Source organism: Physeter macrocephalus, unplaced genomic scaffold (genome assembly GCF_002837175.3).
Source record: "Physeter macrocephalus isolate SW-GA unplaced genomic scaffold, ASM283717v5 random_55, whole genome shotgun sequence".
NCBI lineage: Eukaryota > Metazoa > Chordata > Mammalia > Artiodactyla > Physeteridae > Physeter > Physeter macrocephalus.
Window position 1 is genome coordinate 88,116 of NW_021145340.1, and position 27,796 is coordinate 115,911.

Consider the following 27,796-nt stretch of genomic DNA (forward strand, 5'->3'; position numbering starts at 1 on the left):
TCCCACTCTGTTTCTTCTCTGAGTTCTGGTCCTGGGCCCCCTCTGCCATCCTGCCCAGCTCCAGGACTGGAAGAGGATTCCCGTTCTGTATGGGCAGGACCCGTTTCTCTGCTTTTCTCCTCCTGTGTCGCTGACAACTCAGCCCTTTTCAGTCGCAGAGTCTCTCGCCCCGTCCTCTGTGCCTCTTCACTCCAGCGTGGGCATCTCAGCTTTCCCTTCTCTGCTGTCTCCTGGTGCCCCTTTCTGTTTCCCTTAGGGGCACACCGTACTTTTCTCTAGGGTCCATTATATCCATCTTTCTTCAGTAACTCCTGGTCGGAGCCACCTTTCCTAACCTCTGCCCCTTCCTCCTTGCTAGGTCGCCTTCTCATTGCTCCCCACACCCCAACCCCTCAGGTACGGGCTTGGATTGGGTTACAGCTAGCTCTGCCGGGGCCTCCCAGGCCCCTCTCTCCACTTTCCTTTTGTGCCGTTGCCTGGAGACGGGTGGGTCGTGGGGGACTGGGGCCAGAGAGGGAGCTGGGGTGAGGGATGGTGGTGGGGTGTGTGTGAGGCTCCCTGCAGCTGAATTGTGAGCCCGGCCCTCAGGTAGGGGAGGAATCGGAGGGGGTAGGCCCTGGCTTCTCTTCTCACTCTCCTCATCCCGTTTCTACCACTGCCTAAGTTTCTGTTTTAGGCTCAGATATGTCACCATCCTAGCCCCATCCCTTAGTGGTTAAAAAAGGAGGGAGAAGAGCTCGGCCTGGAAAGGAGCTGGGAAGAGCCTGGGCCAGGGCCCAGTGGGGGACTGAACTGAACAGTGCAGACAGGGAGGAAATGCAATGGAGGGGGGACCATGGGGAGAGGAGGAGTCTTGGAACAAAGTTGGGGGGTGGGGAGAAGGAGCTGGGGTTCTCCTAGGACACAGATGAAGGGAGTGGGCAGCCAGCGGGGGCGGGCAGGGTGGAGCTGTCTGGAAAGCCCTGAGGGATAAGGAAGGTGGGACTGGGGTAATAAAGTGAGTGCCAACCAGTTCAAGAGTCTGAAGAGTGGTGATTCATTCCTAGGCCAGGGAGCCTTCCTGCTCAGGTTCCCCGGTGCCATAGAATCCATTTAGAGCTTCTGGGTATTCCTAGAACTTGGCTGAGCCTGGCCCAGGGAAATACGAGGCAAAATCTACTAGTTGCTACAGAGCCAAGCTCCTTCCTTCTCAGAAGGCTGGTGGGATCCTACCCTCAGGGCCCACCCTCGGCCTCTAGCTGGCAGGCTCACACACAAACACCACCCCCAGCCCCAATCTGGAGCGCTATTGAGGGCTCCCAATCCAGACTCCGGCTCCAGCTCTTCCTGTTTCCCAGCCTGCCTCCCTCCCATTCTCTGGCCTTCCCAATTTCAGCTGCCAAAAATCACCCAGCATCTTGGTGTCCTTTGTCCTGAGAGATGTTGCTGCTTGGTGTGGGGCAGGGAGAGAGCCCAGGAGACTCTGGGGGGTGGGGACCGGGGGTGCTGGCCTCCTGGCTGAAGACTGGGAGTGGCTGGGGACTGTCAGGGGCAGAGGCTGCCTGGAGGGGGGTGGTGGTCTGCGGTGGAACTGTCTCCACATTAGAATGATCGCGATGGGGGAACCTGGGCACCTGGGGTTGTCTCCACGCGGAGCCTAGTCCCCACCCGACCCCTTCCCTGTAGCCCAAAGTACTGTGAGTGATGACTTCGAACAGATTTGAGAAGGAAAATGGAGCTGCTACCAGCCAGAGGGCCTGAGGATGGTGTCCCACTCCCATAAATGAACGCTCATGCGCCCCCATTCCTACCATTTCCTTCTACTGCTTTCTCTTTCCATCTCCCCTAGCTTGTCCTCCCTGTCACTGAATTTCCCTCCTCCTCCGCATGGCCACCAAAGGCCTTGTCTATCTTACATTTCTTTCTCATCTTCATTACCACTCCCTTCCACCCGCACCCCATTCTATCTACCTTGTCTTGCCAAACGAAACCCTCCTCAGCTCTTTTGGAAACCACCCCCCTGGAATCCAGCCACCACCACCCCCGCCCCATCTCCACCTTCCTCTCCCACCCAGAACCCAGTCCCCTAGAATCTGCATCTGGTCCTACTGTCTCCATCCCTTCTTAAGGTTCCTCTTGCTTTCCCTTCTCTCTCCACATGACATCTCTAGACTTGTCATTCCCCCAAATTCTTATATTTGCTGTTCTTTCCCCAACACCAATCACCCCCAAACTCTTCACTCTCGTCCAGAAACCCCATCCTCCTGTGTATGTCTCCATCTTTTCAATTTCTTCCCCTCCTTATGACCCCAAACTCCCATCCCGTTCTCTCTCACAAATGCCCTCCCAAACCTCTTCTGCTACATGTCTGCCAAAGACGCTGTCACCCCAAGCTTCTTTCCCCTCCCCTTGTCACACACCTCACTGCCCCCGTGGCCCCCAAGAAGCTCCATCTCTCCAACCATCCCTGCCACAAACCCACAGGCTCCCCCCCCCACCTCTACCGCACACCCCTTGGCCCCCAAACTTCTCCAGCCTCCCTCATAACTGCCCATACAACCCACGGCCCCTCCTACCTAGCCCTCTCCCGCGCCAGGCCCGCGGGCTCCCCGCATTCCGCCTGAGCGAAGCCCTCCCCGCGCCCGGGCCCCCTCGGCCTCGGTCTCTGACAACTCGCACGGCGCCTCCCCCTCTCCGGATCCCCCTCCCCCCTCGCCTCGCCGCTCGCCTCGCGCTCCCTCCCTCCCTAGCGGCTCCCTCCCGGCCCCTCTCTCCTCCGTTCCTCCGCGCTCCCTCCTTCTCCCTCTTCCTCCCTTCTCCCATCCCCCTCTCCCAAGCTCCCTCCCTTCGCCGTCCGCTTTCCTGTGCGAGTCGCCGGACGCGCAGCCCAGTCCGCCCGCCCGCAGCCCCGCGTCGGGCCGGGGCCTGGGGCCGGGACCCGTTTCGGGGGCACCGCCGGCCTCCGGGAGGGGCCAGGAGGGGGCAAGGGAGACGACCGCCCGGGAAGGGGCGGGGGCCGCGGGCGGAGGCCGCCTAGGGGGCCGGGGATCGCGCGAGTGCGGGCTGCGCGGGGCGGGCGCGGGCGGCGGGCGGCGGGTCGGAGCTGAGCGGAGCGCCAGCGGGGCCGCGGGGGCGGGCGGCGGCGCGGCGGGGGCGGGCTGCGCGGCCCGGGCGTTCCGGGTGGCCTGGGGAGGCGGCGGGCCTGGGGAGGGGCCGAGCGAGAGCGGGGATCGGGATTTGCTCCGGAGGCGGGCGGGCGATCCGGGCCAGGTGGGGTAGAAGGGGGGATGGGGGCCGCCCTCCGGGGGGGTCGGGGCCGCCGCCGCCGCCGTCGCGGCGGCGACTGAAGCCGGGAAGAGGAGAGGGGGGCGGGGGAGCGGCCGCCGCCGCCCCCCGGAGGCGCCGGAGCCCCGAATCCCGCTCGGAGCCAGCCAACCGTCCCGAGCTACAACCAGGTAAGATCTGCCGCGGCTCGGGCCTCGGGCCCGCCCGGGTTCTGGCCCGCGGCTCCCCACCCCCACCCCTCGTAGTTCCCCCTCCCGCCGCCGCCGCCTCCATTTGTTATTTTCCCGATCCGGGCCCCCACTGCGGGCCCTGCCTGGCCTGAGGCTGGGGGCTCAGGGGGTGGGGCCGGCCCCCGAGGAGGGATGGGGGCCGGGGCACCCGGAGGATCGGGAAGGTGGGGGGAGGTGGGAGGATCTCAGGAGGAGGGCTGATGGGGCAGGAGGGTAGCCAGGACCCTGGGACCCAAAGAGGAACCCCGAGGTGGAGGGTCGGCGGAGGAAAAATGGGATGCCCGGGAGGGGGCTTCGGGGCGAAGGCAAAAAGGAATGGAGAGATGGCAGCGAGGTGGGGCCTGAGGACTCCAGGAAAAGCCCCAAAGGCCCAGAACCCGGGTTTCAGAGCCCGGGGTTCGGGGTGCTAGGTGTAGAAGGGAGCTGGGAAATGGGGAAGGGGTGTGGTAGGTGGGAAGAGAGGGATTGGAGCTGATGAGGGAGGAGAATGGAACCTGGGGAAACGGGGGCTCTGAGAGGGCCGCCTTTGGGAAGAAGAACCCGGCGTGTTCCCGGGTGGAAGTGGGAAAGTGATGCCTTTGTGACTCAATTTTCTTTCCCCTACCCCGGGTCACCTCTGACCTTGTTTTTCCAATCTCAGGCACAGGTACTTCTTGGAGAGGGGCACACTGGGGCCCAGTAGTGTGGGTCCTCCTGCAACTGATGAGGAGGAAGACTGGAACCCTGAAGGGAGAGTTAGGGAGCAAGGGTTTCTGGGAGGGTGGAAACAGAGGAGAGAATTGGGCAGCCTTACAGGCACTGCAAACAAGTTGTGACCCCCACCCTCAAATCCCCAGAGCACGCACTGCCCCTCTAGCTGTGGTTTCCTTAAGACGGGGTGGATCTTCATTACTGTTTTGTGCTCAGAGATTTCGCTTTATGCATGGACTTATTTCCACCGGGGTAGGTACTCTTAAGCTCCCTTCCCTGAGGGCGCTATAGGAGGACAGGAGTTGCTTTGGCAACTGTAGGGGGAGTTGCTGGCAGATGGACCCCTGGGATGGACTGTTGAGGGGCAGGTTCTGCCATTTTGTTGCCTTGGCAATGGTCCAGCGGGATGGCTAATAGATGGGGGTTCAGAATCTTGACTGGGCCTTTGGCTATGCCCTTGGAACTCTTGGCTGGGTTCTGGAGGATGTTTCTGGTGCTGCTCATGGAGAGGAGGTTCCCCAAGGGGTCCACCCCCTTCCGTCCAGCTGTCTTTAGGAACAGGTAGACATATTACTTGCAGGTCATAGTTGTTTCTCTAAGACCCTCCCTTTAGGCATGGTGGGAGGATAGAAGTGCTCCTGTTCCAAGTTATACCACATTTTGGCAGTTCATTATTAGGGACTTTTTGTATAGTCTTTTTGCTTCTTTGCATTGCATTCTTCCATTTTCCTAAACTTGAGTCTTCCTTCCCAAGTATCCCTTTTCGTCTTTCCCAGACTCTCCCCACAGTGACCCCTTCCCTCAGCTAACCTTGGACCTCTGTTTCTCTGACCTTGTAGGAATGGCTGGGCTCTCCAAGCCCATCCCAGGTGAGGGTGGCCCAGGGGAGAGGGCTGTGGAACAGCCTGGTGTAGTGGAAATACTCCAGAACAGGAGCCAGGAGACCTGGGTCTAGTCCTGGCTGTACCTCTAACTAACTGACCTTGGGCCAGTCACTTCTCTTTCTTTGAGCCTCAGCTTCATTGTCAGATGAAGGGATTATAGATAAGATGGTATCTGAGGCCCCTCTGACAACTGTAGATTCTAAGGCTTAGGCCAGTGCCTTGTTATCTGCTGGTCTGGGCTGCACTGTTATCTAGGACTGGTTTGTGAGTCTGGCAGGTCTGGAATGATGGTGGAGGCTGGGCCAAAGATCCTGGAATTCACCCTCCAAGCCCATCCTAGAAAGCCTTGTGCCTCCAGTGTATTCCTTCAGACAGCCTCCTCAGATTTCTCCCTTCTTTTCTTGTTCTTACTTAGAGACTCTTTCCCTATTTTCCATGTTTTCACCTCCACAATCTGGCCTTTATCTTTTTGCTTTTGCAGTAAGGTGCTGAAGGTGAATGTGCTTAGTGTTTTGCAGACACATAGTAGGTGCTTGTAGATAGATCGGAGTTACGGTGACCGGCTACTAGGACAGGAAGGAGGGTAGCTCAGCTTGTTGGTGCTAAAACATGCTCCATGTATATATGTGTATATATACATATGTATGTATACCCCAGCGTATATATAACCCAACCCTACCTCCTTCTCTCTGCTGCCACTCCTTCTCCCTGGGGTCACCTACACTTTTATGACTGTTTTTCTCCTTCAGAGCTACTCATTGCTAATTTTATCCGATTTTAACTGATTAAAGAAGTTGAGGTGGGGGAGGGTCACGCGAGGCTTGCTCTGTTCTTCAGGTACATCCCTGCCTTTCTCTGACCTTTTGGATCCCCTGACTCTCATCAACCGTGAACAGGTTCTGTGATAGGAAGGAGAGATAAGCACCCTCCTTTAAGGGGCTGGCAAAGACACACCAGTCACAGTCATCTCTCTTGTGCTTTTGTTAGGATTGTTTTCCCCTTTTGTTATGTTGGGTTTTGTTCTTTGGGTTTTTGGGGGGTTGACAGTATTTGAAAAGCAATTCACACAACAACTCAAAAATGTGGTAATAGTTGTAATGCAAGAGAAATGGCTGGCGTACTGGGCAGAGCATCACCTGTAAGTTCAGAAGACAGGGGGCTCCGTCCCAGCTAGTTCGGGACTCTAAGTAAGTAAATTGTTATTAAGCTTCCTGGAAAGGTTAGGCTCACCCCTCGCTGCATGCCTCAGTAGGGTTCAGTGGAGGTGAGTGAGAGGTATTTACTCTGTATTCCTTGGGAAAGATATGCTACAGAATGTAGAAAGGCTATTTCCCTAGCCAGGCCTCCTAACTCACTCAGAATAGGTGCCTAAGCCTACTCCATTTCCACTGAGGCCAGCAGCACTTCATTCGAGAAGACCTACTGAAGTTAGTAGGTTTAAAGGTCAGTAGCAAGAACAGACCAGAACATCCATATATACATGACATCTGTGGGGAATACAGAAAGGAAGAAAACAGTAAGAAGATATCATTTTTGTTCTCAAAAGATCTTACGGTTAGTAATACGGAGAGATGTGACACTTAGCAAGAAATACAAAAAAAAAAAGAAAAGAAAAGAAAAAAAAATACAAACAAGTGCAAACGAAAATTGCTGGCTATGTAGATAGAGATATGTAGCTAGGCTGTGAGGAGGTATGAGTCCCTGTCTAAGCCAGGTGGGAAGATAGGCTTACAAATGTGTACATTTGTCTTGTTTACCCACTGATATTCACTGATTCGGTTGGTAGAGTGAGAGCCTTGACTTCCTCTAGCCGTAGGGAACGCAAGCACTGGAGCAGGGGTCTTATGACACTCAGAATTGAAGTTCCACACTTTGGGGATACCTAGGTTTGGTCTTGGGCTTGGTCGGGCTGTGTGCCTTTGCATTGTAGAATGGGACATTGTTCTCCCACCTACTCTGATGTGAAAAAAGATTCTTTTCATATCTCTGGGACCCATCTAGGCCTTCTGAGAGTTCTCCCCACCAACTTCTGATGAGAGTACAGCTAAGTACTGAAGAGCGAGCATGGGCTTTGGAGTCAGGGAGATGGGGCTTGATTCTGGTGCTGTCACTGGTTCCTCACTGTGTATTTATCACACGAAGTTGGGCAAGTCACAGTCACAATCTTTGAGCCTCAGTTTCTTCACCTATATAATGGGGATAATAAGAATACCTCCTTTTCAGGGTTGGTTGTAAACATTAAATGAAATTGTACATGTAAGGGCTTGACGTAAAGAAGGTACTCCATAAATTAGCTAATACTTCAGCTACATTTCTTTACGCTCCTCTTACAGGCTCTGTGGAGTTCGTGTGCGTGCATCTATTTCCTAGGGATCGTGAAGGGGGAGACAGTGTGATCTCCTGAACTGGGGTGCATAGGCACCTCGGCGTTTTCTGCCTTCCCACGAGATGAAAGGGATGCTATTGCCGGCAGAGTTACCCTCACAGGTGGCCGGGACGGCCCATGGGCACGCCAGCGGTGTCTCATGGCTTGAGCTGCTTACTCAGCCCCTTGACAGGCACGGTAGTGTCCCCTTCAGACTAGTGTTCCCCAATTTGGAGACTCTGATGGTCTTTTTCCAACAGGCTTCACTGAAAACAGACCGTGTGAGTTCCAGGTGCCTGTACTGGAAACTTGGAGATCCTGCTTCCTAGGCCACAGCTGTGGGGAACTTAGGGTGAAGCAGATAAGTTTCTGTATTCAGCTGCCCAGGCGGAGGAGAATGGGGTCTCCACAGCCTGAAGAATGAAGACACGACAGAATAAAGACTCAGTGAGTATGAGCTAAAATGAGAAACACGAAAGATCAAGGGCGGGGAAGCTTCTGGCCTGTCCCAGGGCCCAGCCTGCCCCTGCCACCCAGCTCCACTCTTTCCTCCCTCTCTTCCACCGCCAGGCAGCACCTCCACCCGCCAGCAGACGAGCCTGGCTTTGAACCCCATCCTTCTGGGACACCCACTGGAGGGGAAGAATAGAAATAAGGCACATGATAAAGTGAGGTGCAATGTAGAAAATGACATTATCTGCTTGCTTCCTTCTCCCTCAGATGTCAATGAGGAGTGGACGGAAGAAAGAGGCCCCTGGGCCCCGGGAAGAACTGAGATCGAGGGGCCGGGCCTCCCCCGGAGGGGTCAGCACGTCCAGCAGTGATGGCAAAGCCGAGAAGTCTAGGCAGACGGCCAAGGTATTCTGTCCCCATGTCCTGCAACAGGATGCCCAGGCACCAGGGCTGATGGTGTGTATGTGTGTTGGGGGGAACTTCCTGTCTGGCTGAGGGTACTGGTAGAGCTCGGGAGGTATAGGACAGGAATTTTCTTTCTCTCTAACAGAAGGCCCGAGTAGAGGAAGCCTCCACCCCAAAGGTCAGCAAGCAGGGCCGGAGTGAGGAGATCTCGGAGAGTGAAAGTGAGGAGACCAACGCGCCCAAAAAGACCAAAACTGAGGTGGGAGACCCTTGCAGCCATCCTGACCCATTTTCTGACCGTTCTTCCACCCAAACTTCCTTTTGCTCACACGTCTTATTTTCGTTTTGCCTGGAATATGAGAGAAAAGTCTTATCCTAGTGCTTATTAAAGTAGCTTGTCTCAAGTCAGATCGTTAGGGCTTTGGCCAGGCTGTCAGATGATGAGGCAGGGCCAGAAGGGGACTGGAGAGTGTGGGGATTCGAGCCCTCCTCTTCTAGGTGCTGGCTTTCACGCAGGGGCTGGGGAGGAGATCCAGGCTGAGGAGTCTCAGTGGAAGGAACAAATAAATCATACGGAGCACGCAGAAGTGGTCTTTTTAAGAACCAGTGGTTTCTGGGATGTTTAGTGAAAGGGGTAGATGAGATGAGGGGATGGCAGATGGGCTGGTGGAAGACAGGGATTTGGGTTCAGCTGTGGATTGGGAGAAGGTGCTAGAGACGGACACTTGAGGAGGGAACTCAGACGGCTGCTGAGGAGCAGCAGAGACTGTGTGGGGAGAGGGGGATCCCCGGATGGCAGGGAGAGGGGCTCCAGCAGGAGTACTCATCGCATCGTGGTGCCGTGGTGTGCTGTGAGCCGGATGTTATTTTGTGCGAGGGAGGCCCCAAATCCAGAAGCAAGGAAGGAAAAGGAAAGGGAAAAATGGCCCTCCCTCTTCTACAGCAGGAGCTCCCTCGGCCACAGTCTCCCTCGGATCTGGATAGTTTGGATGGGCGGAGCCTCAATGATGATGGCAGCAGCGACCCTAGGGATATCGACCAGGATAACCGAAGCACGTCCCCCAGCATCTACAGCCCTGGAAGCGTGGAGAATGACTCCGACTCGTCTTCTGGCCTGTCCCAGGGCCCAGCCCGCCCCTACCACCCACCTCCACTCTTTCCTCCCTCCCCTCCCCCTCCAGATAGCACCCCCCGACAGCCAGAGCCTGGCTTTGAATCCCATCCCTCTGGGACACCCACTGGGTATCATGCTCCCATGGAGCCTCCCACACCTCGAATGTTCCAGGCTCCTCCAGGGGCCCCTCCCCCTCATCCACAGCTCTATCCTGGGGGCGCTGGTGGAGGAGTTCTGGCTGGACCCCCAGTGGGCCCCAAGGGGGGAGGGGCTGCCACTTCAGTGGGGGCCCCTAGTGGGGGTAAGCAGCACCCCCAGCCCCCCACCCCCATTTCAATATCAGGCTCTGGGGCTGGTGGTGCTCCCCCAACAAAGCCACCCAACACTCCAGCTGGTGGTGGAAACCTATCGTCTGCTCCACCACCAGCCACCTTCCCCCACGTGACACCAAACCTGCCTCCCCCGCCTGCCCTGAGACCCCTTAACAATGCCTCCGCCTCTCCTCCTGGCCTGGGGGCCCAGCCGCTAGCTGGGCATCTGCCCTCTCCCCATGCCATGGGGCAGGGTATGGGTGGACTTCCTCCGGGCCCAGACAAGGGCCCCACTCTCGCTCCCTCACCCCACCCTTTGCCCCCGGCGTCCACCTCTTCTGCTGCCGCCCCGCCAATGAGGTATCCTTATTCGTCCTCTAGCAGCAGCTCTGCAGCAGCCTCCTCTTCCAGTTCTTCTGCCTCGGCCTCGGCCTCCCAGTACCCAGCTTCCCAGGCACTGCCCAGTTATCCCCACTCCTTCCCTCCCCCCACCAGCCTCTCTGTCTCCAATCAGCCACCCAAGTACACTCAGCCTTCTCTCCCATCCCAGGCTGTGTGGAGCCAAGGTCCCCCGCCGCCTCCTCCCTATGGCCGCCTCTTGGCCAACAGCAATGCCCACCCAGGCCCCCTCCCTCCTTCAGCTGGAGGCCAATCCACTGCCCACCCACCAGTCCCGACACATCACCACCACCACCAGCAACAGCAGCAGCATCATGGGGGCTCTGGGCCCCCTCCACCGGGGGCGTATCCTCACCCCCTGGAGAGCGGTAGCTCCCACCACGCACACCCCTATGCCATGTCTCCCTCCCTGGGGTCTCTGAGGCCCTACCCACCAGGGCCCGCACACCTGCCTCCACCTCACAGCCAGGTGGCCTACAGCCAAGCAGGTCCCAGCGGCCCCCCAGCCTCTAACTCTTCCAATGCCTCCTCCTCCTCTCAAGGGTCCTACCCGTGTTCACACCCCTCTCCTTCCCAGGGCCCCCAAGGGGCGCCCTACCCCTTCCCACCGGTGCCTCCGGTAACCACCTCCTCGTCTACGCTTTCCACGGTCATTGCCACAGTGGCTTCCTCGCCAGCAGGCTACAAGACAGCCTCCCCACCTGGGCCCCCACCGTATGGCAAGCGAGCCCCCTCCCCAGGGGCCTACAAGACAGCCACCCCGCCCGGATACAAGCCGGGGTCCCCGCCCTCCTTCCGAACGGGGACCCCACCGGGCTACCGAGGCGCCTCGCCGCCCGCAGGCCCAGGGACCTTCAAGCCGGGCTCGCCCACGGTGGGGCCCGGGCCGCTGCCGCCTGCGGGGCCCTCGGGCCTGTCATCCCTGCCACCACCGCCTGCGGCCCCCGCCTCAGCGCCGCCCCTGAGCGCCACGCAGATCAAACAGGAGCCGGCTGAGGAATATGAGACCCCCGAGAGCCCGGCGCCCCCGGCCCGCAGCCCCTCGCCCCCTCCCAAGGTGGTAGACGTGCCCAGCCACGCCAGCCAGTCGGCCAGGTGAGCGGCGGGGGGGTGGCGGGCGCGGGACGGGCCTTGCGTTCGTTCGTGTGGTGCTTTTCAAAGTACTCCAGACCCTGGTCTCGGCCGCTGGTGCGAGGCCGCTCGCAGGGACTGAGCGCGCGCTGCCTCCACGCCCGGCAGGTTCAACAAACACCTGGACCGCGGCTTTAACTCGTGCGCGCGCAGCGATCTGTACTTCGTGCCGCTGGAGGGCTCCAAGCTGGCCAAGAAGCGAGCCGACCTGGTGGAGAAGGTGCGGCGCGAGGCCGAGCAGCGCGCGCGCGAAGAAAAGGAGCGCGAGCGCGAGCGGGAACGCGAGAAGGAGCGCGAGCGCGAAAAGGAGCGCGAGCTGGAACGCAGCGTGGTGAGTGCGTCACCGCGCGCCGCCTCCCGCCTCTGGCCCGCCCTCTACGCCACTCGGGGAGGCTCGAGGGGTGGGGATGGGGGTCATGCGCCACCTGTCGGAGAGGAGGAGCCACTGCAGCCCAGGAAATGGAGACCAAAGGGTCCCAGCGGGAGGAATCGCATCTCTGGGCTGGAGGAAGGCAAGCTCAGGTCAGAGTACCTGTGGATCGCAGGAAGAGCCACTAACCTACATAGGAAGAGAAGGGGCAGGGAAGTCCCTGGCGGGACAATAAGTTGAAGCTTTAGGTAGTCAATGCTGAGACATGAACAGCTGAGGACCAGGACCAGCCACCTCTTTCCAACCTGCCTTTTTGACCCCGCTTCTCCGTGTATCCCACAGAAGTTGGCTCAGGAGGGCCGTGCTCCAGTGGAGTGCCCACCTCTCGGCCCAGTGCCCCATCGCCCTCCATTTGAGCCGGGCAGTGCTGTGGCTACAGTGCCCCCCTACCTGGGTCCCGACACTCCAGCCCTGCGCACCCTCAGTGAATACGCCCGGCCCCACGTCATGTCTCCTGGAAATCGCAACCATCCATTCTACGTGCCCCTGGGGGCAGTGGACCCGGGGCTCCTGGGTTACAATGTCCCGGCCCTGTACAGCAGTGACCCAGCAGCCCGGGAGAGGGAGCGGGAAGCCCGTGAACGAGACCTGCGTGACCGCCTCAAGCCTGGCTTCGAGGTGAAGCCTAGTGAGCTGGAACCCCTACACGGGGTCCCTGGGCCAGGCCTGGATCCCTTCCCCCGACACGGGGGCCTGGCTCTGCAGCCTGGCCCACCTGGCTTGCACCCTTTCCCCTTTCATCCGAGCCTGGGGCCCCTGGAGAGAGAACGTCTAGCGCTGGCAGCTGGGCCAGCCCTGCGGCCTGACATGTCCTACGCGGAGCGTCTGGCAGCTGAGAGGCAGCATGCAGAAAGGGTGGCTGCCCTGGGCAACGACCCGCTGGCCCGGCTGCAGATGCTCAACGTGACCCCCCATCACCACCAGCACTCCCACATCCACTCTCACCTGCACCTCCACCAGCAGGATGCCATCCATGCAGGTGAGACTCCTGCTTCCTTGCCCAGGCCCTTTGAGGCCGCCTTGCCCCCCTGGCAAGTGACCGGGTGCCTCTGTTCCTTGGGCCAGGACTTCCCTCCCCACGTCTGGCCTGAGCCTCTCTCCTGAGATTGCTGCCCTGGTCTTTGCCTTCGCAGCCTGTCTCCTCCTGCCCCAGCCTTGCCACGGACACCCTTCCCCACACCCCAGCCCTCTTCAGGTCTGGTGCCCACCCACGATAGAGGCCCAAGGTGGAAACCTTTGAAGGAGCACGGTCTTCCTCCCCTCACAGCCCCTGTCTCGGAGCCCTTCACATAACTATTTTCTTCTTCCTCTGGATTCAACTCGTCTCTTGCCATCTTCTCCCCTCCCTGGCGGAGGTGTTTCATGTTCCTCTCTGCCTCTAGATCTGTGACCTTCTGGAAAGAGCCTTGTGGCTCTGGTTGTGGGATCACAGTTGACAACGGGCTTTACTCACGGTCTTTTCACCGCATTTCTTATTGTCGGAACACTGCCCCATCTAGCCTCACGGTCACGTTCATTGCAGGCTCCTCGCGCTTTCTCTCTTTTAAGCTCCTCCCCGTCTCATTTCCTAAACTTCCTATCCTCGTCCGTCTCAACAGTCCACTCCTCCCTCCCTATTCCTCAGGTCCCTCTGACAACTGTAATCTCCTGTCCTCTGCCATCTGTACATCGCCACTGCAGTAGGGTCTTGCCCTGTCCATCTCCCAGGCCCCTAGTTCCTCCATTGTGCCTCCTTGATCCGCTGGATCTCCCAGTGTGTGATTGTCCACCTCTCGTCCCAGGCATGGATGCCTTCACCCAAATGCATGGCTTTCCCCAAACCTCCCTCTGGTGACACCTTCCTCTTCTCTACCCTCCAGCCTCTGCCTCGGTGCACCCTCTCATTGACCCCCTGGCCTCAGGGTCTCACCTTACCCGGATCCCCTACCCAGCTGGGACCCTCCCCAACCCCCTTCTTCCTCACCCTCTGCACGAGAACGAAGTTCTTCGTCACCAGCTCTTTGGTAAGGATGGAGGTCTCGGGCTTGGGGAAGGTCTCATGAAGGAAGGGCCGAAAGGAGGAAGTTAGGTGGTGGGATTGGCCTGGTTGGGCTCGGGGAGAGATGAGGAGGTGCCCAGAGGAGCTGGGAATGGGAGTAGGAGGGCTGAGGCCCTGCCCAAGAGGCACAGGTTTTAGGGCCAGGCTAAGAGGCCTGAATCCTAACCACCCCTGGCAACTTGCTGGACTGGCCGTCACCTAAGTTGATTAGTGGCAGTTCCTCTGCATGTAAAGCGGCTGGCTACCTCAGTACGCCATCAGTCACGTGGCCCCTGCCCTTCCTGCCCACAGCTGCTCCTTACCGGGACCTGCCAGCCTCCCTCTCTGCCCCGATGTCAGCAGCCCACCAGCTGCAGGCCATGCACGCGCAGTCCGCTGAGCTGCAGCGCTTGGCGCTCGAGCAGCAACAGTGGCTGCACGCCCATCACCCGCTGCACAGTGTGCCGCTCCCTGCCCAGGAGGACTACTACAGGTACCGCGGGGCGCCCTAGGCCAGCCGGAGGGGACGCAGCGGGGACGCAGGGCAGCCCGCCTGGGATGGGGTGTGGCTCCCGTGGGAGCGGCCCCCTTCCCCACCGTCCGCTGTGAGAGGGGCCGGGTCAGGATGGACCTCAGTCTCTCAGTCCCTGATCTGCCCCCCTCCTCCCCCAGTCACCTGAAGAAGGAAAGCGACAAGCCGCTGTAGAACCTGCGATCAAGAGAGCACCCGTGGCCCCTGCATCTGGACCCAGGAGGCCTCCCTCCCCGCCTGCCACTCAGAGCGGAGGGGGGTGCCGCTCAGTCCCAGGGCCTGGGCCTCTGGGCAGAAGGGAGGAGGAAGGGACAGATGGAAGGCCAAGGCTCCTGTGGTGTGCGGAGGTGGGGAGGGGGCGGGGGTGAGGGCGGAAAGCGCGCAGCATCTTGGACCAGGTCCCTCTCCCTTGGCCCCCGCCTTTCTCCCCCCCCCACGCTCCATCCCCGTGGCCACCGCCTCTCCCCCACCCCTTGGTGTGATTATTTCATCTGTTAGATGTGGCTGTTTTGCGTAGCATCGTGTGCCGCCCCTGCCCCTCCCCAGCCCCCGTGTGCGCGCCCCCCACTGCGATGTATGCCCCTTGCCCTTCCCCCACATTAATAATTTATATATATAAATATCTATATGACGCTCTTTAAAAAACATCCCAAACAAAACCAACCAAACAAAAACATCCTCACGACTCCCCAGGAAGATGTCTGTGGCTGTTTCTTTGTGGGCTACGGGGCGTGGGTTGGGGGCGTGGGTCTCTGCGCGGCGACGCCTCGAGAGAAAGCTGTGGGATCACCGGAGACTAGCCCGGAGGTGGGTGGGGCCCCTGGAGAGTTGGAGAGGGGACCTCGAAGAGCCCGGGGTCCTGGAGCCCTGGCTCTGCCCTGAAGGGGTCCGTTATGGCAGTCTTGGCCTTCCTCCCAAGGCCCGCAAGTCACGATGCTGGCGGCCTGGGACAGCTCTAGGGAACTACGCAGACTTGGGAGGCGCTTCTGCCACCGGTCCCACAGGTAGGGGCCACCAGAGACCTGCATCCTTTCCGTAGGATAGTTAGAAATGGTGTTGAAGCGGATGTGCAGGGGGCGTGGCTGCAATAAGTTAAAGCGTTCAGAATCCAGGAGTCTTAACCACCCTATAGTTTGAGGAGGGAGTGGGTAACAATTTCAAACGCCCAGAAGGGAAAGGAAATTAGAGGGCGTTAGCTTCCCCCCACCCCGCCCCCAACACAAGGCCATTTTCGGAAAGCGCGGGAGCTGCTTCAACGCCAAGCTTTTACTGCTGCGAATCCCGGTCTACGTTCTTAAAAACTAAAGGGGAGTGACTGGCTTCTTCCTCAGCCAATCGGCATCGAGTTATTTGCATAGGCCTGAACCAAACGTTCACAAACTCTAGAAACGAATGATTTAAGAGAGTTCTTTTGAATACTGTTTTCCGTTCTGAAAGTTGCAGTGTACCCTGTTGCTTGTATAGCAGGAAAGATTAGGAAATGCCATGGGAGCTCACCCTCACCAATAGTGGAGTTGGTGGACATGCCACCTTCTCTCCAGGGTACGTCCCGGCAGTGTTACAGCTCTTTTAGAATTTGTCTAGTAGGTTTTCTGGTTTTTACCGGAAAACCCCCACCATACAGCTTGTTTTCAACGACAGAAAGGCTTTGAATGAGGTGTGAGGAATTTTAGGCTGTGGGCTGGTTTACTTTTTCTCACGACAAACTCGTTATCGGCCGTTAAAAGTGGGGAAATGGAGGCTGCATCAGGAGGTTTCCGGCTTCAGCTGATGCAATTTCCCTGCCGCCCCACCCGCTGGGAGAGCCGCTCTAGGAGACTGCTAGTTTCTTCTGGGCGTTTCCCTGGCGCCGTTGCACGTGCATCTTTTGTCCTATGGCGTCCGCCTCGGCTCAAGCTGCAGCGTTGAGCGCCGAGCAGGCCAAGGGTGAGAAACCTTTTAGTTGACCGGTGGGCTTCTTGCTAAAGAAGAGTGCGAGAGGAAGAGCCGGGGCGAGAGACATGGCTGCAGCTTCGCTGGGAAATGCGGGTGCCCGGTACCGTAGTCTCTCACTTAAGAAGGGTCCTTACTCCTAGAGCGAGGGATTCGGAGGCCGAGTTCTTTGGTTTACTATGGTTTCAGTCCGTTAAGTAATTCTCTGTCCTCTTCCTTGTGCTCCCCGCTGGGCCCGCCGGCCGTGCTCCGATGCGTACCCGGGACTCCTTCCGGGGATGCGTCTGATGCACAGTGGTCCTGGCCGAGGTGATCCAGGCGTTTTCGGCCCCGGAGAACGCCGTGCGCATGGACGAGGCTCGGGACAACGCGTGTAACGACATGGGCAAGATGTTGCAATTCGTGCTGCCCGTGGCCACGCAGATTCAGCAGGAGGTTATCAAAGCTTATGGCTTCAGCTGCGACGGGGAAGGTGGGTCGGAAGGGGGTCGAGGAGAGAGCGATGGATCTTTTGGGTCTCTGAGCCGTAGTCCCCTTTCTCGCCACATGGCGGCGGCCACACTCTAACTGTATTGGCACTCAGAGCCCAGGGTCTATTCGTGAACTTGAGCCGAGCGAAGTCTGAAGTGCGTTTTCTAATTACCATTAATTATACTGTTATCCCATTTTAAGATGAGGGAACAGACTCTAGAAATAAACCAAGTGCCGGAGGTCACAGCCGAGTTGGACCTGAAACCCGTTCTGATGGCTTGTAGTGAGGTGTCTGCATGACAGCACAGTTCTGCAGCCCCTCCAAGGTGTTTCAGCTCATCTCTGTTTGAGGGTTGGCAGTTCAGTTTCTTTGGTGAGATCAGGGTGTTCCCCAAGGGTGTTTATTGATTCAGCCCAGCTGGCCCAGGGCCCTCCTGTGTCCTGGTTAGAGACTGGTGATCTTGTGGGTGGGCATCCTTTGGGGTCTTGTGATGAAATTGCTAAAATGGTTCACCTGATGGTGGGAAGCACACTGCTTCGGGATATTTTCATTCACTGCATCCCATCCAGTTGTGCCCCAGTGTAGACCAGGAAGTAGCTGATCCAAACCACACAGGGCAGAGGCCTGCATATGTCTTGTTTTGCAGACAGCTACCTGGGGCCAGAACGAGAGTAGCCAGCGACTCGGGCTCAAGCTGCCCCCTCCTGCCATCTTGGGCACATCCGTCCGCTGGGGGTGTGGATTGATGCTCCCGTTTCCCTTTGCAGGTGTCCTTAAATTTGCCCGCTTGGTCAAGTCTTACGAAGCCCAGGATCCCGAGATTGCCAGCCTGTCGGGCAAGCTGAAGGCGCTGTTCCTGCCGCCCATGACCCTGCCGCCCCACGGGCCTGCTTCGGGTGGCAGTGTGGCCGCCTCCTGAGGGTTGGCCCTCCCGTGGCACTGCTGGCGCAGGGAAGACCCTTGTGTTCCGGAGGATATAAATGTGCCTATGACTTCGCCTTGCCGTCTGTCTTTTGTGACCCTGACAACCTCTGCGTCCTGGCCTGATGTGCTCTGCCTTTCAGGCTGCTCCATCTCCCTGCCCAGATCCTCCCTGTGCTCCTGCGGGGCCCAACCAGCTCCAGGGCAGAGTGGGAGGGGCCGGCTCCTCAACGCCCTGGGTTGGGGGGGTGGGGGGTGTCTGCACAGGCAGCCCCGCCCCTGAGGAGTGGGGCTTCCTGGGCTTTTCCTGAGGCCCCTTGGCTTCTGTGTGCTGGGAGGCTCCCCCATTGGTTGGTGCTCCCTAGGCCAGGGTTACTTCCTAGTCTCGGCCCGCAGCACCCCTCCTCCCTCAGCTCCGTTGGCCGGAGCGCCAGGTGGAGCCCCAGGTGGCTCCTCCCTTCCCCAGGGAAGGAGGCGGGGGACAGGCAGGCGGCCGTCCGCGTGGGGCTGGGGGGAGAAGCCAGCTGCTGTGGGCGGTCTAAGGCCAGCCCCTCCCCAACTGTCCCTTTTCCGGGTTTCTTAAGTCCAGGGGCTCGTCTCTGTGGCGTCTTGGCCTGGCGGGCGGCCTCGAGAGGAACGTGGCTGAGTTCTGAGTGTTTTTCCTCACCTCGGGCCGCCGCACAGCTGCGCCACGGGCTCAGCCCCGCCCCCTGTGGCCATCTGCCTGTGACTCCCTACCCCCTCGGGAAATGCTGTCCCATGGGTAAGTCCCCTGCTCCACCTGGGTACCATGGTCTCCTGGTCATTTGGGAGGGAGGGGCAGTGTTCCTGCTCACTCCTGACAGGTGTGTGACCACGAGTGCGACCTGCCCCTGCCCCCGCCCTGGGTCTGCTTCCCCGAAAAATGTCAGGAACTCCGGGCTCATTCGTAGCCCTCTGCACCACCCTGCCTTCTCTAGCACTTTCTCCCTGACAGATGCATATTTCTTCTCACCATTGCATCTCTCCCTTCACCCTCTGGTCCCTTGCTTCTGCCATCGGCTTAGGATCTGTCCCCCTGGGGGGCCCATGTCACCTGAAACATTGCACGTCTGAAAGGCAAATCTGAGAAGGCTCCCCTGTTCCCACTCAACTTCCCAGTATCCTTCATTCAGATTTCCTTCAGTTTCCCTTCACTCCTCTGCATCAATTCATTCAACAGATACCTGTTGAGCATCTATTATACGTCAGGTGCTTTTTAAGGTGCTGCCAATACTGTAGCAAACAGGAGAGACACGGTCCCTGCCCTCACGGAGCTTCACGCACTCCAGTGGAAGGTGACAGACTGCCCAGGGAACCCACTAAATAGGATAATTGCAGGTTCTCAGAAGTGTTACCCAGAAAATGAAACAGCTTCACGTGCTAGTAAGTGACTGGGGTGCCAGCGGCGTCACTGGCCGGAGGGGGCAGGGAGGGCTTTCCTGAGGAGGTGACACAGGAGCTGTGACCTGGAGGAGGAGGAGGAGGAGGAGGAGGAGGAGCCAGGCTCCAGTGCCCCTGGGTGGAGGGAACTAGCCAGTGCAAAGGCCCTGCTGGGAGAACAAACTAAACGACAGTGCCTGCAGCAGAGTAGGCCAGTGGGGAGGGCCGGGACAGACCAGGCCTTGCTGGAGTTTGGATGCTACAGTGAGGACCTGCTTGGCGTGTCGGTGAGTGGATGGGTTGGTCACCCCCGAGTCCTGCAGGTTCTTGCTTCTCACACTGACATCTGCCCTGGGGTGTGCCCTGCCTCCCCCAGCGCACACCTTGTCTCCTTCAGCCCTGATGTCAAGGTTCTGATTGAGTTGTCTGGTCCGTGACCCCTTCCGCACTCCCGCCTCGGTCGTTTTCCTACCAGGTGGTTGGCAAGGCCTCTCCTGGGACAGAATCCTGCCTTGGGTCCCCAGCCTGGCCCTGTGAGACCCTCTGCCATGGGTCCCAGCCTCTGAGAGCAGCTCAGCTCGGCCACAGTGCCCTGCTCACACCCAGCGCTGCTTCAGTGGGTCCTGTGCCTGCCACCCGGGTGCCTTTGCAGATCCTGCCTCTGCAGGAGTGCCGGCCCCTGTGGCCTCATCGTGGGCTGTGCCAGTGCCCTGCCTCCTTCTCCAGCAGTGGTTGGTGTGGTGGGAAGGGCAGTGGCCTCACGTCAGACAGCCTTGGTTTGTTGCCTTCCCCTTACTAGCTTGTGACCTTGGGCAAGTTACTTCTCTGAGGCTTAGTTTTTGTTTCTAAAATTGGGCTAACGAGACCTACTAAATAATGTTGGCATGTGGACTAATCATGTCACGTAGAAGCTGTTCGTGCCCAAAACTTACTTCATATTGATCTTTTGTATCAGTATTTGGGAAATATTGTTAAGCCCATTTATCAGGTAGGGAAACTGAGGCTCAGGGAACTTCAAGAACTTTCTAGATACTATTTCACCTTCTTTGCTCTTCCAGACTGCCTGTCTTTCTGCATCCCCCTTGATCTTCGTCTCTACCTTTATTTCCCTGCTTTCCAAGTGAATTAATTTTCTCTTCGGAATTAGTGGGCCCTTGCTTCTGTAACTCTCAGCTTCCCTGAGCCTGTTTTCCTCCCATAAAACAAAAAAATTCAGAAGAATAATTCCTACATCACAGGGATGTCTGAGGCCCAGATGGGATTGTGTGTGTGTGCAAGTGCTCTGTGAACTCCAGAGCACGTATGTCAAGGGAAGGGAGGTGCTTCTTATTTATTTTCCTGCCAGAGGACAGCAGAGATAGTACATCTCATCCTGGTGTCTGTCTGTCTTCTGGCTTCATCCCCTTCAGAGAAATTCCTGCTTCTTCCAAGGTCAGGAGTTTCTGGGTTCCTAGTTAGTTTCTCTCCACCAAGTGGTGTAAGCTCCAGAAGGAGAGTGGCTTGTGGCCAGGGTGCAGGGAGTGTTTAGTGTTGAGCATGGACCTGCAGCTTCGTGTGTGGTCAGGATGCGGTGTGCACATGTGGGTGTTTGCACCCAACCAGGTACGTGCGTGGATGGACGTGGGTGGTGAAGTGCATGTCGTGGGACTGTGAGCGCGTAAGTGGACGCTTGTGTGCGTGTGTGTGCGTGCGTGTGTGTGTGCGTGCGTGTCTGCGTGCGTGCGTGTGCGTGTCTGCGTGCGTGCGTGTGCGCGTGTGTGCGTGTGCGTGCGTGTGTGCGTGTGCGTGCGTGTGTGTACTCATCTGTATATGACAAGCAGGGTGTGCATGTGTAGGACCGGACCCGGGCTTGTGACCATGTGTGTGCATGGGTCCGGATGAGCTTGGTTATTGGACACATGCTCTGTGCGAGGCATGGTGCTAAGTTTTGAGCACTGGGAGGTGAGCCAGACTGGCAGCGGACCCCCTGTGGTGGAGACACCGATGTCCATCTCCTTCCTGCCGCCTGCTGTGGGGGTGAGTTCATGGTCTTTCAGGGCGGCTGTCCAAGATACTGGAGGTAGTCAGTGTCAGACCATGCAATAAACAGACCAAGCAAGGCTCCCGGGGCCCCAGAGAGAGGTGGAAAAAAGAAGCCCTTTTTGGGGTGGGGGGGGAATTGATGTTCAAAAAATGACCAAGTAGCCAACGTAAGAAAACAGACTTTGGTTGGGCTTGAGCACTTTGTTAGTTATTTTCCTTACTTTTTGAGGCGCAACACACATCATGTGCATGAATATTGCCTATCCCGTTTCCCATCCGCGAACACACCACGCAGCCCGCGCCGTAGAGCATTCCCAGGACCCCAGAGGTGTCCCAGGAATTGCCGTCTCCCAGTCGGTTCACTTAGTTTTATAAAGGTAACACATGCCCATGATATAACTTTCAAAAAGGGGGAAGGGAGAAGGAAAGGCCCCTCCCAGCCCTCTCCTCTGGCCACCTGGTCCGCCTCCCTGGGGAAGCCACCAACAGGAGTTTCTTGCGTCTGTTTCGTTGGGCTTCTTTCCTCTTGCTTTGGTTTGGGGACGTTTGTGTTTGGATTTGGAATTACGGGGAGCATGACAAGCTTTTAGTGTTTAGGGCCGTTCCAGGTCGAGCGGCCCTGAGGACAAGCCCCGGCAGGCCCTGCGCCCCCAGCCCCAGTCCCAGGAGACAGGCCTCCGGTCAGAGTCCTGAACTCCAGCGGATTCAGACCAGACCCCCTTGGCAAGAACCTACAGCTCAGGCATAGGCTGGATGCACCCATGGGGGCTGGTGGCTCCGCCCACACCTGCTTCCCTAGGTCTGCTCCTTACCTGACTGCAGGGTTGGGGCCAGATGGATGGGCCAAAGCCTGAGGACAAGAAGCAGAGGAGGTGCAGGTTGGACAGGGCATAGGGGTCATTCTGTCTGTCCCCCTGCCCCAGGGCCCCTCTTCAGCTATGTGTGTCAAGGGAGGGGAGGGCATCCCTCTGTAGGCAGCTTCCCGGCCTTGGCAATTACGGAGTCTCCCCCTCCCTCTGCGACCCTAGTGGAAGAGTCTCCCAACCTCTGTTCTTTTTTTTTAGCTTTTTATTTTAATTTCACTTTTTAAAATATTTATTTATTTATTTTTTGGCTGCGTCAGGATTTAGTTGGGGCGTGCGGGCTCTTGCTTAAGTTGCGGTGCGTGTGCAGGCTTCTCTCTAGTTGTGGCATGCGTGGCATGTGGGATCTTAGTTCCCCAACCAGGGATCGAACTGGCGTCCCCTGCATTGCAAGACGGAGTCATATTTGTTTTTTTTTGTTTTTTTTTTTTTTTTGCGGTATGCGGGCCTCTCTCTGTTGTGACCTCTCCCGTTGCGGAGCACAGGCTTCAGACGCACAGGCTCAGCGGCCATGGCTCACAGGCCCAGCCGCTGCGCGGCATGTGGGATCTTCCCAGGCCGGGGCACGAACCCGTGTCCCCTGCAACGGCAGGCGGACCTTCAACCACTGCACCACCAGGGAAGCCCTGGAGTCATTTTTTTAAAAAAATTATTTTTAATTATTTTATTTAATTTATTTGTTTTCGGCTGCATTGGGTCTTCGTTGCTGCCCGCAGGCTTTCTCTAGTTGCGGCGAGCGGGGGCTACTCTTTGTTGCGGTGCGCGGGCTTCTCATTGCGGTGTCTTCTCTTGTTGCAGAGCACGGGCTCTCGGCGCGCGGGCTCAGTAGTTGTGGCGCACGGGCTTAGTTGCTCCGCAGCATGCGGGATCTTCCCGGACCAGGGCTCGAACCAGTGTCCCCTGCATTGGCAGGCGGATTCTTAACCACTGCGCCACCAGGGAAGCCCCAGCTCTTTATTTTTTTATTGGAGTACAGTTCCAACCTCCGTTCTTTGAAGCCCTGAGGCCTGGCATACAGTAGTTAAAATCACCGGCTTTGGAAGCAGGCCGTCTGGTTTGCATCCCGGCACGGCCACTTACTGACTGTTCGACCCTGGGCGAGCTCCCTGCACTCCCCGAGCCCCAGGTTCCTTGTCTGGAAAATGGGGATAACGAAGGTACCTGCTTCATGGGGCTATGGTGATGACACATGAGATAAGGCATGTAAATACCATATCATACAGTACAGTGCCTGGCATACGGACTCCACTAATGACAGTTGCCGCCGTCACCATTATCAGTGGCTTGGACCAGGGAAGGCTGCGTGGAAGTGGCCGGTGGAGCAGGAGTGGATGGCGCGTGGCCGGGCGGCTTCCCACGTACCGAGCAGGGTCTGCGCCCCGAGTGCGCCAGGCGCACGTGTGTCCCGACTCGGGTGTCCCCCGTGTGTGGAGGGCCAGGCTCCCAAGGCCTTTGATGGCAGGCGTGTGGGAAGTGGGCTCCCCCCAGCCCACCGCCACCCTGCGCAGCTTCTCCCCGCTCTGCTCTAAAAGGAGAAGTAGAGTGAGTTCCCCCAAGGGGTCGGCCGCGCCCCTTCCTGTCCCCGCCCTGCCGGCTGCCCCAGGCCAGTGGAGTGGCAGCCCCAGAACCAGGACCGCGGTGGTGAGGTGACCTGGGCGCTGAGAGCCTCGGGAGGCTTAGCCCCAGCGTCCTCCGCCTGCCCGGACTCGGCAGCTCCACCCTGTTGCCTGCACCCCCTTCCCCCCGGGCACCCCCAGGATGGTGAGGTAAGGGCCCGGGACCCTGGGTAGGCAGGAGGTGCGGTGCCCCAGGGCCCTCTCCTCACTGCCCTCCCGGCCTCCCAGGTGGTTTCACCGAGACCTCAGTGGGCTGGATGCCGAGACCCTGCTCAAGGGCCGAGGGGTCAACGGGAGCTTCCTGGCTCGGCCCAGCCGCAAGAACCAGGGCGACTTCTCCCTCTCCGTCAGGTGGGTGGCCCGAGGCTCTAGCGGGGCCAGGACTTGGCCTCTCACTCTGGTTGCCCAGGCCCCAGCACGCCCCGGCCCTGTGTGGGTCCACCCCGCCCCCGTGCGCGCTCCCTGCCCAGGACCCCCGCCCATCCCCCACGCCGCCCCCACCTCCGCTCTCGCACCAGCGGCCTCACCGCCGCCCGGTGCCCTGCAGGGTGGGGGACCAGGTGACCCACATTCGGATCCAGAACTCGGGGGATTTCTACGACCTGTATGGAGGGGAGAAGTTCGCGACGCTGACGGAGCTGGTGGAGTACTACACGCAGCAGCAGGGCGTCCTGCAGGACCGCGACGGCACCATCATCCACCTCAAGTACCCGCTGAACTGCTCAGACCCCACCAGTGAGAGGTGAGGGGCTTCGCGCCCTGGCCCAGCCCACGGAGAGGTGGGCTGGCCTCCACCCAAGTGCCCCTCCCCCGCCCCCGCTCCTTCTCAGGGCTCTGTGGGCCTCTTCCCTCCGTGTGATCCTGGGGCCCCTTTCCATCCACCCCTGAGGAAGCAACAGAAGGTCACCTCGCCCTTCTCCAGGGTCCCTGTCTGCCAGCAGCCCAGGCTCTACTAGTGCCCGAGAGGCCACTGCTCGTGGCTGTGTTCCCAGCAGTCTGGCTCTGTTAGAACTTCTTACCTGGAACAGAATCTGCCCTCCTGTAACTGTTCCCTCCCCAGCAGGGATTAATACAGGGAGAGGCTGATGTTGAGGAAGAGCCTAGGGACCAGTGCTTATGAGGAAGGACGCAGGACACTTAGTGCCTCATCTCAGCAACACCACCCCCCCCCCCACCCCCCGCCCCGTGAGGACGGGTCTGCCCTCTTGGGCTGGGTGGAGCTGGACGAGTCCCTTGACCAGAACCCAGATCATTGAAAACTGTGTGATGGGTGTGTGTAAGGGGCCTAGTACCTGGGCACAGGGTAATAATCCAGGCATCTTTTTGGCTCCAAAGATGTGGTCCCCAAAACTGGGCTGGCTACTTCCCATGCAGTCTCCCCAATGCACGGGTGGAGGGTGGTGGGACCCTAATACTCAGCAGGACATGGTGGCTCATTTTATAGCTTCATCTCCGTGACAGCTCCTATTAAGGGGAAGGGCAGCTGAACAACTCTGGGTTGTTGTTTTTTTTTCACACTCCTGGGGCCAAGTCAACTTGCCCTTGTCCTGTATTTGTGTATCGATTGTTGAAATGATTCTGAACTTTGATTCTGTCCGCTTTCAGTCTCTCTGACATGCATGCCTCCCAATGTGCATTCATAGTTTTTTCAGGTCAGTGATTGAAACTTAGCCCTGCATGAGGCTGAGGTAAAGGCCCTGGGGCTACCCCTGGAGACCGCTTTCCCGAGAACCTGAAGCCACTGATCCGCTTCCTGTGAAGCTACCTCTTCTAGGAGGGAAGCCACATTGATGACCTTGCTGGTGGCTGCCCTTCCTTGGTGGCTGCCCCCTCTTGCCCTTTTCCTGCACCCCACCTGCAACATTCACAGGGATTTTCCACCTAGACTCTCTTGAGCTCTTCATGTCCTGGTGGCCAGGATCTGCCCTGCTAGCTGCTGCAGGAAGAGGGCGGAGCTGGAAGAGGGATGGAGCTGAGCAGACCCCCTGGGAGGGGCCTGAGGCCTGGGTTCCAGCGGGGGCTGGGAGAAGTCGAGGACCGAGGACCGAGGGAATCTAGACCAGGGCAGCTGACTCTAAGAGGTCCTTTTGGTTACCCGTGCCAGGAGGCCTGGGCTCACCCTTGACCCCGGGAGTGTGTGGAGGAGGCTCTTTCTCCAAACCTCCGCTGTGTTCTTGCAGCTGCCCCACCCCCTCTGCGGGAATTTGCATTTGTCCCCTCACTGGCTAGCTCTCCCCTGTGGTCAGCCTGACATTTGCATGGAAACTTCCTCATCCTGGGGCCTGGGGGAAGCGGGTTAGCCCCCTCTCCATAGCCCTGGGGACCTGGCCTATCCCCGAGTGATGGGATGGGGTGGCCCAGGGGGTCCTGGACAGGGCAGGAGACTCTGGAAGTCTCTGAGCTGCAGTCTCCTTGGGGCAGGAGTGAGATGGGGCGGGACAGACCTGCCCCCTCCCTCCTTCTCCCCATTCCTGCGGTTGGAAAATGCCCCCCCTCCCCTGGTCCCTGGGCTGAGGAAACCTCACAACCTCACTTCTCACTCTCTCCCCAGAAGGAGTTTTGTGTTTTTTCCATCACGTGGTTTCCTGTGGGGCTGGGCATTGCGGGGCTACAGTTTCCTCCTGGGAAGGGGGTGTGCTTTGGGGAAAGGTCCTAGTTCTGCTTTCTGCCCCTCTGAGCCCCTCTGAGCCCCTGTAACAGCTCGTTCAGTGACATCATCCCAGGCACCCCAGAGCCCCCAAACCACTCTTACCCAGCGGGGTTGTCTGCCTTCCCGGCCCCCCTGGGGGACTTCTCCCCATCATGCCTCCCTTGTGACTTCCGTCTCTCCCATCCCCAGCACTCTCTGTGGTTTGGCCTCTGCATTTGTTCCCCTAGCCCAACCCTGTATTTCATGGAGACCCTTCCTGGGCTTCTCCCCTCCAAATATTCTGGATATGGCCTGCCCGTCTGCCTTTGTCTTAAACTTTCAGAGGTGGGCCTGCTTAGAAGTCCTGAGGCTCGCCTCTTATCAGCAAGGGCCTTGGGCCAGCGTGCAATCACTCAGCCTCAGTTTCTTCATCTGCAGAATGGGTAGTATCTACCTCTCAGCATTTTTGTGATGGTGGTGGATTTGAAAGCATATAGCAGAGTGCCTGCACGTGGCAGGTGCCCTGTTTCCCTGCCCCCTCTGTGAATGTCTACCCAGCACCTGCCCCTGGCCTCGGTCTCACCTCCCCGGATGCTGTCTTCTCTAGGTGGTACCATGGCCACATGTCTGGAGGGCAGGCAGAGACACTGCTGCAGGCCAAGGGTGAGCCCTGGACTTTTCTCGTGCGTGAAAGTCTCAGCCAGCCTGGAGATTTTGTGCTGTCTGTGCTCAGCGACCAGCCCAAGGCTGGGCTGGGCTCCCCGCTCAGAGTCACCCACATCAAGGTCATGTGTGAGGTAAGGCATCTGGGTAGTGGGGCGGCATCCTGCTGGGGGTCCCATCTGTGCTCCAGCGTTGCTCGTGGGGAGGGTCAGCCTGGGCTTCGGTCTGAGGCTGGGGGTCCAGGGAGGGAGACTCGGGTCCTGAGAGGTGGCCTGACTCGGCCCCCCTCAGGGTGGACGCTACACAGTGGGCGGTTTGGAGACCTTCGACAGCCTCACGGACCTGGTGGAGCATTTCAAGAGGACGGGGATCGAGGAGGCCTCGGGCGCCTTCGTCTACCTGCGGCAGGTGAGGGGTGGGCCTGGCTGCCTCCTTCCTTCCCCTGAGCTTCTGAGCTCTAGAAGCGGCTGACTTCTCGCCCTCCCTCGCCCCAGCCATACTACGCCACCAGGGTGAACGCAGCTGACATTGAGAACCGGGTCTTGGAACTGAACAAGAAGCAGGAGTCGGAGGACACGGCCAAGGCTGGCTTCTGGGAGGAGTTTGAGGTGCGTGATGGGACCAGCAGGGCAAAGGGCCTGGGGTCCCAGGCAGACCCCGTCCCCTCTCTCCCCACCCCCTTACACTGATCTGCCCCACGTCCTCGCCACCCGTGGACGGCCCTTCTCCAGGGCCTGGGGCTCCATTTCCCCCTCTTGCCCCACAGAGTCTGCAGAAGCAGGAGGTGAAGAACTCGCACCAGCGGCTGGAAGGGCAGCGGCCAGAAAACAAGAGCAAGAACCGTTACAAGAACATCCTTCCGTGTGAGTGCCCTGTCCCTGGGTAGCCTCCAGCCCTCCCCCGTCCATTCACCCAGGAGATGCCCCTTCTGCCAGCCGACCTCCCCCCATCTCAGAGGGTCTCCTCCCCCAGCTCAAGGGGGGACCCCTCTCCGCCCGCAATAGAGCCTCCCCTCCTCCAAAAACCCTCTGCTCCTCCCAGAGGGGCCCCGG

The 27,796-nt window shown here is 58.7% G+C and overlaps 3 protein-coding genes and 1 non-coding gene across 10 annotated transcripts in view; all 4 read left to right on the forward strand.

The window, feature by feature from the left end:
• The first annotated feature begins 3,288 nt into the window (after window positions 1–3,288).
• ATN1 (atrophin 1) lies at window positions 3,289–14,921 on the forward strand. 4 transcript variants are annotated; one of them, XM_024129198.3, is made up of 10 exons: window positions 3,289–3,434; window positions 7,694–7,880; window positions 8,154–8,342; window positions 8,437–8,550; window positions 9,238–11,210; window positions 11,355–11,577; window positions 11,959–12,655; window positions 13,536–13,679; window positions 14,006–14,186; window positions 14,366–14,921. In XM_024129198.3, the coding sequence occupies exons 2-10, from the start codon at window positions 7,854–7,856 to the stop codon at window positions 14,397–14,399; spliced, it is 3,582 nt and encodes a 1,193-aa protein (XP_023984966.1). In that variant the 5' UTR covers window positions 3,289–3,434; window positions 7,694–7,853; the 3' UTR covers window positions 14,400–14,921. The 4 variants fall into 4 exon arrangements, with proteins under 4 accessions (XP_023984966.1, XP_023984965.1, XP_023984968.1 ...); XM_024129197.3 differs by having other exon boundaries at window positions 3,290–3,434; window positions 9,235–11,210; XM_024129200.3 differs by having other exon boundaries at window positions 3,290–3,434; window positions 8,154–8,291.
• Window positions 14,922–15,722: 801 nt separating this feature from the next.
• CUNH12orf57 (chromosome unknown C12orf57 homolog) lies at window positions 15,723–17,627 on the forward strand. Of its 2 annotated transcripts, none has more exons than XM_007108305.4 (3): window positions 15,723–16,151; window positions 16,453–16,629; window positions 17,397–17,627. In XM_007108305.4, the coding sequence occupies exons 1-3, from the start codon at window positions 16,100–16,102 to the stop codon at window positions 17,546–17,548; spliced, it is 381 nt and encodes a 126-aa protein (XP_007108367.1). In that variant the 5' UTR covers window positions 15,723–16,099; the 3' UTR covers window positions 17,549–17,627. The 2 variants fall into 2 exon arrangements, with proteins under 2 accessions (XP_007108367.1, XP_007108368.1); XM_007108306.2 differs by having other exon boundaries at window positions 16,130–16,260.
• LOC112066378 (U7 small nuclear RNA) lies at window positions 15,779–15,840 on the forward strand. The gene has a single exon (XR_002892597.1). It is a non-coding gene; the product is annotated as a U7 small nuclear RNA (small nuclear RNA).
• A 5,897-nt stretch (window positions 17,628–23,524) lies between the features above and the next one.
• Window positions 23,525–27,796, forward strand: part of PTPN6 (protein tyrosine phosphatase non-receptor type 6) — a 10,318-nt gene continuing 6,046 nt past the window's right edge. For all 3 annotated transcript variants that reach the window (XM_028483682.2, XM_028483684.2, XM_028483683.1), the window contains exons 1-7: window positions 23,525–23,602; window positions 23,681–23,803; window positions 24,000–24,194; window positions 26,689–26,878; window positions 27,036–27,152; window positions 27,239–27,352; window positions 27,511–27,607. In XM_028483682.2, coding sequence (XP_028339483.1) covers window positions 23,595–23,602; window positions 23,681–23,803; window positions 24,000–24,194; window positions 26,689–26,878; window positions 27,036–27,152; window positions 27,239–27,352; window positions 27,511–27,607 — 844 coding nt within the window. In that variant the 5' untranslated portion in view covers window positions 23,525–23,594. The remainder of the gene's footprint in view (window positions 23,603–23,680; window positions 23,804–23,999; window positions 24,195–26,688; window positions 26,879–27,035; window positions 27,153–27,238; window positions 27,353–27,510; window positions 27,608–27,796) is intronic.

Coding starts and splice junctions, on each gene's coding strand:
- CUNH12orf57 (XM_007108305.4), top strand. CDS start 16,100: ATGGCGTCCGCCTCGGCTCAAGCTGCAGCGTTGAGCGCCGAGCAGGCC. Junction 16,152..16,452: donor GAGCGCCGAGCAGGCCAAGG/GTGAGAAACCTT, acceptor TCTGATGCACAG/TGGTCCTGGCCGAGGTGATC. Junction 16,630..17,396: donor CTTCAGCTGCGACGGGGAAG/GTGGGTCGGAAG, acceptor TTCCCTTTGCAG/GTGTCCTTAAATTTGCCCGC.
- ATN1 (XM_024129197.3), top strand. CDS start 7,854: ATGAAGACACGACAGAATAAAGACTCA. Junction 11,211..11,354: donor CACGCCAGCCAGTCGGCCAG/GTGAGCGGCGGG, acceptor CACGCCCGGCAG/GTTCAACAAACACCTGGACC. Junction 12,656..13,535: donor GCAGGATGCCATCCATGCAG/GTGAGACTCCTG, acceptor TCTACCCTCCAG/CCTCTGCCTCGGTGCACCCT.